The following is a 15,143-nucleotide window of genomic DNA, read 5'->3' as shown; positions in this document are numbered from 1 at the left end:
GGTAATATATGCATCTATTTCATAGGTGATGAGTGAGCTGGATGCATGGAAGCAGGATCTGATCCGACAGGCAACTGATTTCAACACAGAAGAACTCACGCTGGCTGAACAGAGATTACACAGGCACACTGAGCGCAAACTCGCCATGAACAACATGACCTACGAGGTTATACAGCAGGGACAGGATCTTCACCAGTACATCATGGAGGTCCAGGCTTCAGGTGAGGAGTTATAGAGACAGAGTAAAGGACACAGGAAGAGTGCGAGAGAGAGTAATAGTTTCATGCTACAGTTGTAGGGTTCTGCTGAATCAGTGTGTTAATGATTTTGCTGTTTGTTGGCAGTTGTTGCTGTGTGGTATCACTATTGGTGTTTGCTTTCACGCTTGGTTTTTCCGATGTTCATTTTGCATTTGTCGGGTCATGGAATCTTTGAGCAGTGTGGCACAATTTCCTCCACCAGACACTGATATAATAAGGGTGCTTGATCAGAAGCAGGTTCCATGACAATGAGATACATTTTTATGAAGTGAATTACATGATTAATGACTCAAATGATTAGGAATTAATCACTTATATCACTATTTATGGAAAATGTAAAGACATTGTTGTGGCAGATTGTGGAAAACCATTGAATAGGCATCATATGAAATAATAATAGACATTATTTCTGTGTAATTAAACATAAACCTATTGCAAACGTACAGTCCACAGCAATCCATATTTGTCTGCCGTAGACAAAAGGCCTTTCACACAGAAGACGTTCTTTTGTGCCTTTCACAACGTCCATGTGTTCTGTTCTGTCTGTTCTCTATAGACCCTTTTACAGTTGGTAAACAATGTGACGTATTTTTGTGGGCGGGGCTTAGCTGGAGGCAGAAAGATTCCCCTCAACACTTGAACAAATGGTAGCTAGCGAGTTTTCTTAGCTTGTTTTTTTAACAATGGCTGGAGAAAATTTGAATATATCTGCTTTATCTGAATATTTAAGGTTACTCACTGTCCGGGACCACGATAATAATTTGAAAAAGTTAACTTTAACGGACGGAACCAGATTGGTCGACCCGTACACAATAACTCATTGGATGGACGATCTGACAGGATTACCTGTCTGATTTGAGTGGCCTGACACCTACACTTACCTGATAGAGAAACCGAGCGTGTATAGTAAAGAGAAAATGAGGGCGTATAAATCCTTAGATTAAATAAAGAGTGACATTACAGTAAAATTATTATTAAGATGTAAATAGTTTCTAGAAATAAAAATTCTGAAGACTGCAAATTAATTATAAACTTTCTGTATTTATTCTTTCTTACCATGTTCTTAAATTCCGGTCACAATTAATCACAACAATGTATATAAAATGTTCTCCGTCGATTCTGGCAACCAACAACACAACAAGACGACATTTAAAGCTCCTTGAGTAGCCGACCCTGTGTTGGTTTGTATTAGCCGCCTCCAGTTTTCCGTTTGTTTTGCCTCCAGCTAGCGCCATGACGTACCTCTGACGTCCGCGCAAAAGGGGTCTATAAGTGTGGCTTACTGAGCCGCATTTTCTGTGGATTTCCACAAACATAAATTTGGTGAAGAATGTTGATAGTGAAATCCCTCATACTGGGGTCTGTGTATGAGTAATGGCAAAATATACTTTAGTACGTTTATATGCGGTGTAGTAATTTTTTACTACCATAGTATTTGTAATTATATAAAATGTTATTCATCTTTTCATTAATAAAATAATTAATTTTTATTATCTATTTTGTAATTCAAGTACATTTTAATTTTAGTAATTTCGTTTTGTTTTGTCATTTTTCATTGTTTTTTTTAATATATTTCTATTTAGCTTATCGTTTTAGTAAAAAAAAAAATCTTATGAATTTAGATGTATTGACAGACTGTTTATTGCAACTGTTGGCATGAATGCAATTTCAATTGCATAAATAATGGCATGAGATTAATGGGTTTTCAATTTCTTTTCTTTTTTTTTAAGTTAACCCAAAAATAAAACTTCTTTCTTCATCTAATCACCTTCGTGTCATTTCAGCAGTGTTGGGGAGTAATTAGTTACCTGTAGTGCAATTATGTAATTTATTTACAAAATAAATGTAACTGTAATCTGTTATGGTAACTGGGAAAGAAATGTGTGATTAAAGGGTTAGTTCAACCACAAAATGAAAATTAGCCCATGTATTACTCCCCCTCAAGACATCCTAAGTGTACAGTATAGGAATTTCTTGTTTAAGACGAATCCAGTCAGAGTTATATTAAGAATTGTCTTCGATCTTTCAAGCTGCTTAATGGCAGTCAGCGGGTGTCGCAGTGCATCAGTCCAAAAGAAGTGAAATAAAGCGCATCCATCCATAATAAATAAGTGCCTCACACGGTTCCAGGGGGTGAACAAAGGCCTCCTTTAGTGAATCCATGCGTTTTTGTTAGAAAAAAACTATCCATATTCAAAATATAATAATCCCTTTAATCTAGCTTGTGCCAACAGTTGTAAACAGAAGCAGGTACTGGCGGATGATGTATGAGGTCGGTTGCGCATACGCCGCTCAGAAGTGACAAACATGGAAGAGTAGTGTAGGGCTCAAACAAAACAACGGCCACAAATTAAAAGTACAAGAAATTTACAAATGTTGTTTTTCATGAGACTCACTGGCGCATGCGCTACGCCATCTCATACGTCATCCACCCGGAGCTGCTTCCTTGTACAACTGTTGGCGCAAGCAAGATTAAAGTGATTATTACGTTTTGAATATTGATAGTTTTCTTACAAAAATTCATCGATTTGCTACAGAAGGCCTCTGTTCGCCCCCAGGAGCTGTGCGAGGCACTTTTTTATTATGGATGGATGCGCTTTATTTGACATCTTTTGGACTGATGCACTGCAACACACGCTGACTGCCATTAAACAGCTTGGAAGATCAAAGACAATTTTAACATAACTCTGACTGGATTCATCTTAAAGAGGAAAGTACTATACACACTGGATGCCTTGAGGGCAAAGTAATGTATGCGCTAATTTTCATTTTTGGGTGAACTAACCCTTCAAATTACATGTACTTAAGAAAATGTTAGCAATTACAGTGGGAGTTATATCTGAATATTTCCACTCACAAAAATTAGATTATTTCCCAAGTTGCATTGACAATGGCTTGTGTTTTCCAAGCCATTGTTAGATGCCAGTGTCATAGCTATGCTAATATTTGATCTCAAAAACAATATTATAGCTATTAAACCATATCTTATGATTTTAAATTAAATTTTAAATCTTAGCATTTTTTTTCTCTGTCCATTTTTATTTGTGCAAATGCAACTCACATCATGTGATGGAAACATTATTTATTTTTTACTAACCCCTTTAAATTTCATCTTGTTAGGGTTAAGGTTAACATTCAATATCAAACATCTGACTTAATAATGTTTGTAATCCTTCTTTTTATTGGGTCAGCAAGCCGGCTTGCTAATGTCTGCTGTAGTGTCCAGCGAGAGATGAAAAGAACGCAGGAGTGATGATGAGTTAGTGTTCAGTGGAGAGATAAAAGAGTGTGAATCAGTCATCGCTCCACTCCTCCGTGCTCTGTTGCATTTTATTGACAGTTACCATGGACACAACAGCAAAAACCTGCTACCCACATTATGGGCTGTCTTAGATACAGTACGTGTGATGAAAGACGAAGAGTGAGAAGCGGAGGATTGGGTGGGAAAGATAAGGATGGAAAATGTGTGCATGACAGCCAGTGAAGGTGAAATGGATTGGAAGGAGCAGAGGGAGAAGACGGAGCTCCATACTATTAACTCTGCATGCAGGGGTGAGGTTGCTATGGAAACCCACCCCTTTACATCCCATATACTGAGGTTTCCATGGTGACAGGGCCTTCGCTCGTCACTTTGGGGTTGCCTTGGAGGCTTGGGATACTGCAGAGGCCCTCCTGTCACTCATGCATCACGTTCCCATTGGAACCGACTCCTGCGGCCCGCTGTGAGGCTGTACTGAAGACAGTTAGCTGAGGAAGTGGGGTGATGTAAGGGTTAGTAAAAGAAAATGGCCTGTGTTGTACCCGGAGAGAGTCTCTGTCTCTGGCCCGCTGGTTGTCTGTCTGGCACTAATGCAGTTATAGACCTGTGAAGGCACATATGATGGATCTGGCTCAGCTGTCTGACATGTTGGCCCCTCACATGCCATCATAACTGCTCACTGAGATCACAGCAGAGAGGAGACCTTCAGAGGAGGTCCACAGCACAGCAACCCCTGCTGGACAGAGGAGAGAAAACATCTGAAACTGCTTTAGTTTATCTGATCATAACCTTTAAGCTAACACTTACATGTAAAATGGGTCATTCTTTTGATGTATAACATTTTGATATTCAGAGATGAAAGTTTGGAATAATTCAGTTTTTTAATGTAGCTGAAAAAAGTAGCTCATTCTGACCAAATTTATTTGATTAGCATCAATTAATTTTCAGCATCATTACTCAGTGTCATATGATCCTTCAGAAATCATTCTTATATGTATATATACAATTTATTATTAATATAAATTATAAATAACTGAATATATAAATAAATATATAAATATATAAATAAATTACTAATTGAGCACCAACCATAAATGATAGTACTTGAGCAGTAAATCAGTATTTCAGAATGATTTCTGAAGGATCATGTGACACTGAAGACTGGAATAATGAAGCTGAAAATCCAGCTGTGCATAAATTACATTTTGAAATATATTAAAATAGAGAACAGTTTGTTTAAAGTTGTAATAATACTTCTCAATATTAATGCATTTGTGATCAAATATAGGCGTTTCATCTCATTTCTTCCAAAAACATGAAACATGAATCTTAACTATAAGTGTATACCGAGTTCGACTATATTTATTTGTTGGTTTATTCTGCAAAAACAGTGTAAACACTGCATCCCTTTGGCAGAAAACACTGATTGGTTGAGCATCCCGACAGCTCAACCAATGGCCTGCCTTGACTTGTTTGGGAAGAGACTGTTTGACTAACACATGACCAACAGAGGAATCCTGTTTTAAATCTATCATTTTTTATCATTTAATTTTCTCATATTAGTGGCACAGAAATTACAACACGTTTAAATTGCATGCCTAATTTTATGTGCTTGTTCATTCAGTCTGTAAAATAAATATTGGAAAAGTATAGCACTTTTGCAAGTAAAACATTTCATGAAAAGAAGTTGATTGAAGTAGGTTATGATAAAATTAAATGATTATATACTGTTCATGCAGAAGACAAACAGCAGTTGGACACCTTCGGGTTGTCAAACATTTGTATAGCCTGATATTTTATTAAAAACAGCATAATTTGTTTGTATATGGTTCTTAGATTGCTATATTTAATCTACCTTAGGCGTATATGTGTCACTGTGTATATGCTGCTGATATTTATGTTTTAAATCTGCGTATGTTTTTCAGGTATGGAAATCACTGGAGAAAAAGATGTTGACTTGGCGGCAAAAGTTCAAGAGCTACTGGAGTTCTTGAATGAAAAACAGCATGAGCTGGAAGTGAGCGCAGAACACACACACAAACGTCTGGAGCAGTGCCTTCAGCTAAGACACCTGCAGGCCGAGGTCAAACAGGTGTGTGTGTAAAATCAATCGCTACATCTCAGCTCATGGTCACATTTAAGGACCCCTAAGTTACACTCATCAACATGTTGTGAGGAACGCCTGACTTGTGGATTCAGGAAAAAAGCTTGTGCTCTGCTTCCATCCAAGATTCTGACTGATGCCATTAGCCTTGAGTTCAAGCGCCCAGCTAATTGCTTTTATCTTTGACACTTTGAGCACACACACACACACACACTGTCGCTCATATCCAGAGCTGTGCGGGGGTGCAGACTGCAGCCCTGCATTTCAGAAAAATGAATCACTCAATTCACTTGGATTATTTCATAGACACCACTGCTTTCTTATCGGCAGTGCTGTCACCTCGGGACTTCACAGCTTCTCAGCTTCATCTTGGTTAGAAAATGACTGTAAATGTAGGCAGGGTTAAATGACGTGGGAATCCCTTCAGCTCATATTTAATGTTTCTGCATCCTTAATGTCCATTTCACAGATTTTTAAGATAAGGAACAAAATATTAGAACAATTTTACATTCAATTAGTTTTGAAAATGCAAACATTTTCACTTTAATATGAAGCAGAGATGATTTCTAGAATGTTTATTAAACAACTGCATTATTTCGTCTTATTTAATGACAACAGAACATGAATATATATTTAATGTAAATTAGGGAAAACTGGCAGTAGTTCATATGCTTATACTGGACAAACTACTGTTCAAAAGTTTGCGGTCGGAAATCATTTTTTATAGTTTTGAGACAAGTCTCTTTTGCTCACCAAGGCTGCATTTATTTGATCAAAAATACAATAAAAACAATAATACTGTGAACTATTATGCAAGCTGTTTTTATATATTTTAAAATCTAATTTATTTCTGTGACGCAAAGCTGAATTCTTGGAAGCTTTAAACATTGATTCTAATATGCTGATGTACATAATATTTTTATAATAGCATCATTGCAATTTTTGTCAATAGTGACAGTGATGAGAATTCAGTAGATGGAACTGAAAATGAGTTTGGAACCATCATACAGTCTAGATTTATGGTTGAATGCTAGATTTGGAATTATTAATTATTTGCCATGGCACATTATTTCTGTAACTGACGGTGTTGAGACATTGAGTTACAGCAAGGAAAAGCACATTTCTCAAATTTTGTCCGAAAATGGAAAAAGCAGAAGGGCTGCACCAAATTGTAAATGAATACCTTTGAATGTTAACAGATTCATCAAAAATAATTCATTGACTTTCATTTTTCACCTCTGTAGCCTGTTTTGTCACATGCCGCTGTGTGTGTGTGTGTGTGTGTGTGTGTGTGTGTGTGTGTGTGTGTGCAGGTGCTGGGTTGGATCCGTAACGGTGAATCCATGCTCACGGCGAGCACAACGAATGCAGGATCCCTATCTGAGGCGGAACAACTTCAGAGAGAGCATGAACAATTTCAGCTTGCCATGGAGGTACACACATACACACATTTTCCTTAATCAGTTCTGCAGGGGGCAGCTTTGCAAGGCTGCTTTATGCTGTAATATGAAGATTAACATTCAATATCAAACCTTGTTTACACCATTATCTGCAATTAGGAAATAATTTTTGGCTTCTATCAAACAGTTTATTTATTTAACCCTGTGGGGGGTCATAAAAACATTTTGTGAAATGTTAGAGGAACATGATCCCTTTTGTTGTTATCTGTTATCATAAACAGAAGGTAAATTGGTCTGTAGGTTATAAAGCCCCTCTTTATTATATTCATCAAAGGGATGGAATACAAAACAGCTGAGTTGATTTAAAACAACAAAACAATTACTCAACAAATTTATGAGCAGTAAGAAGCACATTAGCCTGAAATGAGGACTGAGTTTTAATTCAGCAAATTGCTGCCTATAATTCTCGACTAACGACAGGTTCTCTAAATCAAAGGAAGTCAGCACTGAGGATCTGCCAAAATCTCTCTTCCGCCAAATATATGTTTTAATCATCTACAGCAAGCAGTTCTCTAACTTTTCAGGCCAAGTACCACTTTTCATCAAATAAGGCCATCCAAGTACGCCAGAACAAACGTGTGAATCAGACTGCTAGTTTTATTCATCCAGCATGTGCTCTTGTGAAAGCATCAGGCTGTGCTTCACCACTGATTGTTTTGGCCTTGAACGGCAGGACGTCTAACTGATCGTGTCTTAATTGCTCCTTCAAGGAACCCCCCGTGACCTTACCCGCCTCTCATGTGGTCCTTGTGTACTGGCAGTTAACAAATTAAATTTAAGCACATCTCAAGACTTAAAAAAAGCCACTTTTCTCTGCTGTCCACAGTCTCTCCTCCATGCCGACTCCCTGCAGCGCACCCATCAGAGCGCCCTGCAGCTCCAGCAGAGGGCGGAGCTGATGTTGCAGGTGGGTCACTATGACCCAGACGCTGTCCGGGCCTGTGCTGAAACCGTGGCCCTGCACTGGCAAACTCTCATGCTGAAGATGGAGGACAGATTAAAGCTGGTTAATGCCTCTGTGGCCTTCTACAAAACATCTGAACAGGTGAGTTGTAATAGATGTAATAGATGGTTACTGTCACTGCCCACAAATACTAGTAGCTGTGAATGTGGTTGAGAATGTGAACTGATGACAAAGTTGCCAAATTGATTCATAGCAGTAGTTCTAAACCACTAGGACATATGCATTTGCAGTTCATTTTTTTAAGATGCCTTGTTTTCAAGTAGTTCTTTTTTTTAAAAGGGGGGTTTCAAGACCCTTTTGCAATGTACTTAAAGTTCTGTCATGACAACTCTTGGAGGGACAATGTATTTGGTCCTAGCGGAATAGATCTGCTGCGTTGCTGCTGCTGCTGTGGCAGAGCAAGTACCAAGACTTGCAACTTCCAAAACATCCACAACATGCTGCTGTGAGCATGTAAGAAATACTGCTGCTGCACATATAACATGAATAACCCCTATAGCATACATGATCACACCATAGCAGATCTATACAGGTGGAGCTGGGGAAGATGGAGGGTGTCTGCAGTTCGCTGCAATGAAAGTACCGTTTTTTCTGACTATAAGTGGCGCCTGAGTATAAGTCGCATCAGTCCAAAAATACGTCATGATGAGGAAAAAAACATATATAAGTTGCACTGGACTATCAGTCGCATTCATTTAGAAACAAGAGAAAACATTACCGTCTACAGCCGCGAGAGGGCGCTCTATGTCTGCAGTGTAGACTAGCACTGAGCAGCATAGAGCGCCCTCTCACGGCTGGAGACGGTAATGTTTTCTATTGGTTCATTTCTCTTGGTTCATGTCAAATTAATTTTGATAAATAAGTCGCACCTGACTATAAGTCGCAGGACCAGCCAAACTATGAAAAAAAGTGCGACTTATAGTCCGGAAAATACGGTAAAAAAAAAAAAAATCTAAGTATGGGACAGTAACCATGCCCTCTTGTCCCTTAACAGAAATGTTAGCTCCCCCTAGTGTCGGTTCCAGAATCTGCTGAAAATGCACTCTGTTATCAGATATATTTTGAAATGAATTTGTAATGAATATTTTTGGAATAAATATTGTTTCTTTTTTATGGCAGAAATGTAATAAATTTAATAAAATGTAATAAAAAATATTTTTTTAATATTAATATTAATATAATAATATAATAAATACTCTTTACTGTCATTACATTGTATTCTATTATTTATGTTGTCAGTATATCTGTGACCATTGTGAACAGTACAGAGGCTTAAGCTTTGTGACGCTGCTGTGTGGGTAACTTACTGTATGTCTGTCGCAGGTATGTAATGTATTGGAGAGTCTGGAACTGGAGTACAGGAGAGAGGAGGATTGGTGTGGGGGTCATGATAAATTGGGCTCAACGGCAGAGACTGACCATGTCAGCCCTCTCATCAACAAACACCTGGAGCAGAAAGAAGCCTTTCTCAAGGTACACCTTGCTCTCACACACACAGACTCAAATACCTGCAACAGAAGCTCATCAACTCTCTCACCAATTTACCCTTTATATATATATATATATATATATATATATATATACTGCATCTACAGCAAAAAAATATGTGAGGACACATGTGTCAGTTTAAATGGGTCATCGTATGGAAAAAAATCCTTTTGAAGTAAAGAGACCTTGAACAAAATTATTAGTGTGTCTAAGAATGTCACTGACCATCTTACATCAACACAGCTGCTATCAATATGGTCTATGATGATGTCACTGTACAGTTGTTTAGATGCACTGATTCTACAACAAGTTTCATTTCTCGGGTTCCAGGCGTGTACTTTAGCACGTCGTAATGCGGAGGTCTTTCTTAAATACATCCATCGAAACAATGTGAGCATGCCTGGGGTCGCTCCCCACAATCGAGCCACTGAGTCCCAAGTCAAAGGTCAGTTCAGGACTACTTAAAGTCATTTTACCTTCAGAATCTCTGTCTGCAATGTCTAAAATATGTCTGTATGTGTTTGTGCCTGAATGTTTTGTAATTGTTTATTGATCTTATCTTGTTTTCTTCTCATGTGTAGCCATTCTGAGTGAGCTGCTACAGAGGGAAAATCGTGTCCTTCATTTCTGGACTATGAAAAAAAGACGTTTAGATCAATGCCAACAGTACGTTCTGTTCGAACGACATGCCAAACAGGTGAGTGAGAGAGCGTTATGCAAGCACAGTATTTGAAGGATTCGATAATGATGGTGGTTTGGTTTGTTTTTGCCTTCCCTTGTGAAAAAGAGCTACACATTAGAATATATTTACTTTAGAAGTATATACTTAAGTGTGCACTGAATGTTATGTTTTCTGGCATGTGACTGCATATTTCAAATAAATGCACTTGTGTATTAAATGTGCTTTAATATAAAACTTTTAATTTGACTTCACAAATTGCACTTTCTAAGTTATATGTAGAAACATTGTCAGGAAAGTGTACTCTTTAAGATTTGAAAACATTCAATACAATTACAGTAAGTGCACTTCTTTTTTCAACCCAGCAATCGAGCAACCTTTTATAATTAACCAGTTAGTTATTTGTGCAGTAGAAAATATGCTAAAAATCTCAAATAATGAGATTGTAGATAAACACAAGAAACTTTTTTACATTTTGAAAACTGTTCTCTCTACACAGGCCATAGACTGGCTACAGGAGACAGGAGAATATTTTCTGTCCACACACACGACGCCTGGTGATACCAGCGAAAAAACTCAGGAACTACTAAAAGAGTACGAAGATTTCCGTGTATCCGTAAAGGTAACAACCTCAGTCACTGAGGGCAGTTATTCAACATTTTGTCATCATATATTCACTGTCAGGTTGTCTTAAACCTTATTGCTTTTGTGGAACATGCAAGCAGAATTATTATGAAGAATATCCTGGCCATTCTTCCATAATAAACTTCAGAAATTACCGTAAATACCATAAACATATCTAAACATATTTAGCCTTCACCTAGAGTGAAAAAGTATAGGTCTCAAAACCTGACCTGTCTATCACTAAGCTTTGTACAATTCTAATCACGTACATATATTATGTATATAAAGTGAACATGTATGTGTCTAAACCTGTGTTATATGACCTGATGTTGTTTCTCTTCTTCTAGCAAACACAGGAGAAGGTGAAGCTGTTGATCCAGCTGGCTGGTAGTCTGGTTGAGAAAGGGCATGTCCATGTGACCGAGCTGAAGAGGTGGGTTTCTACGGTGGACAGAAGGTACAGAGACTTCTCTATGAGGATGGGTCAGTACCGCTGCAGCCTGGACCGAGCGGTAGGAGTGTGTTCTGAGGTGAGCCGTCCCTTTTTAGGAAATAGATCCTGCATTTATTCTTCATTTCATGCATTATTTAATATATTTCTAAATCTTGTATATTTATAATCACTGTATATAAAGGTTTATATCCTGAGGAATTTACCCCTTTGCTTAAACACACACTGCAATTTTTAGTATTTCTTATGACTTCTCCAAAAGGGCAATAAAGATCTTGAGCTGGACATTATCCCAGCCAGCTTGACCCACTCTGACCCAGAGGTCAACCTCAACGATCCCGACCACGAGGTTAATGAGGAAAAGAAGAAATCGGCCAGAAAGAAAGAGTGAGTGATGAAATTAACTCCATGACTAAGAGAGATTTTAAATATGACTCAGAATCCTCATAATGTGTGGCTGCTTCCTGTGCGCAGGTTAAGCCGATAGTCCCAAACTAAATCACAGCATCAATAGCTCCGTCTTCGCATGAAATCCTGTTTAATCTTAATCATTTCCTGAGGAATTAGCTTTGTGTTATGAAGTGCTGTCTCAGGCGTTCTTTGCATTTCAATGTCTTTAATATGCTGGGCTTTCAGTGGGGCGTTTTGGTCTCTGTAGGTATATTATGGCTGAGCTGCTCCAGACAGAAAGAGCTTATGTACGAGACCTACAGGAGTGTTTGGAGGTGAGAGTGTTTCTTCTGTCAAAGGGAAGCTTTAGAGGTTTTCTTACTGATCTCAGACAGTCATGGCTTTTGATCGCAAGATTCATCCAAGGTTGCATAGTTACATACTGTACTCTGTTTGATTTAAAAGAATTGTGAACTTAGGATGAACCAACCTCCTTTGTGCGTTTATTTGTGCAGACTTTTCTCTGGGAAATGACAAGCGGTGCTGAGATCCCATCTGGAATCGCGAACAAAGAACATGTGATCTTTGGGAATATTCAGGAGATTTATGAATTCCACAACAAGTATGTTTCCAAACAAGCTTTATTCTTTCCAGGTTTATTTATTCACTTTGTCGCTTTAATGGTTCATAAATCTGTAATTGTGATGGCCTGTGTAAGTATGTGAGTACCCAGTGATGTTCGCCAAGGAGATCTATAATACCTGGAGAAACCTATACGTTAGCATTGCCATTCATCTCAATGGCAGTTGCTTAGCTGACGCATTTCTGTTTTCATCCCCTGTTGTGTTATTATAAACGTACAACCATTTTTTTATTTGTTAATTAGAGTAAAGCAATCTATGAAATAAAACAAAAATGAAATAGAAATATTGTAGATGAAAAGATGAAATACTTCCAACTTAAAAAATGAAAACTAGAAATTTGTCCTTGGCAACTATTATAAAAACATAAAGATCTAATATTTCTAAAATTGTACCCAAAACGAATGCTATATATAAATATTGACTAATAAAATTAATGAAATAACAGTTCTAAAACGCATAATAATTTACTTAAACATACAATTAAAAATAAAAGGCCCGTTCAGACCAAGGAAGATAACTATAAAGATATAGTTCTAAAAGTTGTTCTCGATCTTAAGAATCGCAGAGTCCGAACCACAACTATAACGATAAAGGCACAGAGAAACAATATTGTTGGAATCACTTTCAAAAAGATTTTTCTCAAGCTGATGAACGATAAAAAATTGACAGCCAATCAGAAACCATCCTGCTGTAATGAGCTTGAGAATTTAAAGCGGTAGACAATAGTGTTCCTTTAGTTACTATGTTACTCAATAGTGTTCCTGTAGCTCAATTGGTAGAGCTCTGTGTTATCAAGCGCAAGGTTGGGGGTTCGATTCCCCAGGAATACATGATATGTAAAAATGTATAGCCTGAATGCACTGTAAGTTGCTTTGGATAAAAGCGTCTGCTAAATGCATACATTTATTTAAATTTAATTTGCATTTAATTTTAGACGAGCATGCAAAACAAGTGTTCAAATCTAGTTATGTTTGGCATTGTCTGTTTTTGCAGCATTTTTCTGAAAGAGCTGGAAAACTATGAGCAGCTTCCAGAAGATGTGGGCCATTGTTTTGTCACATGGGTAAGATACAGATGAATCATCATCTTTTTCCTCTAATTTTTCTTTGTTTGGAGAACATTGTGATTTCAGTACGGACTAGTCATCATCATTGTACTCCGTATGAATATTTAAACACCAGTGTGTGCTGAGACGCGGTAAAATAGGAAGTTTGCCCACACTTTATTTTTGTTAATCATAATTTAAAACTTGAAAGGTCCACAATATAAATTCAGCTGTGAAGTATTAATGTTTTAGCAGTGGCTTCTGGTTCTCTGGTGAGATTGCCTACATCATAAATAGTGAATGTGTTTATTTTTTTCATGTACTGAAGGCTGATAAATTCCATATGTACGTCACCTACTGCAAAAACAAACCTGACTCCAGTCAGCTCATCCAGGGCCAGGCTGGAAGATTCTTTGATGTGAGTTGGCTCTCTTTTCCTCTGGGTTTGTTTTGGAGGTTTGTGTGGCATGGGGTTGAGACGATAGGGATGACTCAACAAGCAGACAGGGGGCGCCAGATAGATGCTGTCATCCACCCTTACTTCTCTGTTTCCAATGTGAATGCACTGATGTAAATAACTGATAACACAGGGTGGGAAATTGGTCTTTTTGGGGGGGGGGGGGGGGGGATTTAAAGGGATTTTGTGCACTTGTTTTGGAGATAGTCCGGCTGGCCAATCAACTAAAAACAAGATTGACTAGTAAGGGAGACCAGCTAGATCAGCTGAACACCATTTTAGGCCAGAAAAGGCTGGGTTAACCTGTTTTTTTTTAAATATAATTTATGCAATAAAATGTTATTTCATGTTGTTTCTCACAGGAGATTCAGCGGAGACATGGACTGGCCAATTCAATCTCATCGTACCTGATCAAACCCGTTCAGAGAATCACCAAATACCAGCTTTTACTGAAGGTGGAGATGAAGTGTGTTTGTTCAGACTTGACCTGATGTGAATCAGTTTGCGGCACTAAATGGTTGTGTTTGTGTCTCTGCGTGTGTCGGCTCAAATGTGTTCGTGAACAGGAGTTGCTGACATGCTGTGAGGAAGGGAAAGGAGAGATAAAGGAGGGTTTGGAGGTGATGCTCAGTGTGCCTAAACGTGCTAATGACGCCATGCACGTCAGCATGCTGGAGGGTGAGCGATAATCACGCCAGCTGAACTGAAAACAGAACTGTGTGCAGAAGTGCATTAAGTCACAAATAGCTTTTTTTAAGCATTTTCTTATGAACGTCTTGAAAACAGATGATATTTATTTGTTCACAAACGAATTGTTTTTTTAGTTGTTTTTTAACATCATTCATATAATCCGGAAATAATTGACAAAAAACTTTTAAAAACAATTTTGACGAATACATTTTGCCAGATTTTAAAATAGAATTTAAAAAGTAATACAATTTTGTTTGTTTTTATTTAGTTTCACTTCAATTATGCTAAAAAATATTACTACAATTTATTTATCATTAAATGTTTATTTATTTATTTAGCTCGATGAAGCCAGAATCTGAATTCCAGATTGATGATGAGTTTTTGATATTTTTGCGTTTGTTTATCTGTGTAATTGTTGTTCTGGTTTCAGGTTTTGATGAGAACCTGGCTGTACAGGGGGAGCTAATCCTGCAGGACACCTTCCAGGTGTGGGACCCCAAATCTCTGATCCGCAAGGGCCGGGACCGACATCTTTTCCTCTTTGAGATCTCTCTCGTTTTCAGTAAAGAGATGAAAGACTCGTCAGGACGCACCAAATATGTTTACAAGAACAAGCTGCTGGTAAGGA

At 37.9% G+C, this 15,143-nt stretch overlaps 1 protein-coding gene across 2 annotated transcripts in view; it reads left to right on the top strand.

Moving 5' to 3' along the window:
* The window catches only part of kalrnb (kalirin RhoGEF kinase b), a 71,862-nt gene that overhangs the window by 28,399 nt on the left and 28,320 nt on the right, over positions 1 to 15,143 (top strand). Inside the window, exons 14-30 of one of the 2 annotated variants that reach the window (XM_052559290.1) lie at positions 26 to 221; positions 5,445 to 5,611; positions 6,937 to 7,056; positions 7,910 to 8,128; positions 9,371 to 9,520; positions 9,866 to 9,980; positions 10,117 to 10,232; positions 10,714 to 10,836; positions 11,186 to 11,368; positions 11,552 to 11,676; positions 11,948 to 12,014; positions 12,195 to 12,301; positions 13,317 to 13,386; positions 13,697 to 13,786; positions 14,188 to 14,280; positions 14,392 to 14,503; positions 14,946 to 15,136. In XM_052559290.1, the coding sequence (XP_052415250.1) occupies positions 26 to 221; positions 5,445 to 5,611; positions 6,937 to 7,056; positions 7,910 to 8,128; positions 9,371 to 9,520; positions 9,866 to 9,980; positions 10,117 to 10,232; positions 10,714 to 10,836; positions 11,186 to 11,368; positions 11,552 to 11,676; positions 11,948 to 12,014; positions 12,195 to 12,301; positions 13,317 to 13,386; positions 13,697 to 13,786; positions 14,188 to 14,280; positions 14,392 to 14,503; positions 14,946 to 15,136 (2,244 nt within the window). Of the gene's footprint in view, positions 1 to 25; positions 222 to 5,444; positions 5,612 to 6,936; positions 7,057 to 7,909; positions 8,129 to 9,370; positions 9,521 to 9,865; positions 9,981 to 10,116; positions 10,233 to 10,713; positions 10,837 to 11,185; positions 11,369 to 11,551; positions 11,677 to 11,925; positions 12,015 to 12,194; positions 12,302 to 13,316; positions 13,387 to 13,696; positions 13,787 to 14,187; positions 14,281 to 14,391; positions 14,504 to 14,945; positions 15,137 to 15,143 lie in introns of those variants that run through there. The other variant, XM_052559291.1, reaches the window with a different exon arrangement.

The sequence above is a fragment of the Carassius gibelio genome, chromosome B6 (genome assembly GCF_023724105.1).
Source record: "Carassius gibelio isolate Cgi1373 ecotype wild population from Czech Republic chromosome B6, carGib1.2-hapl.c, whole genome shotgun sequence".
Classification (NCBI taxonomy): Eukaryota; Metazoa; Chordata; class Actinopteri; order Cypriniformes; family Cyprinidae; genus Carassius; species Carassius gibelio.
Note: the sequence above shows the minus strand (reverse complement) of the source record. Positions and strands in the feature narration are given on the sequence as shown.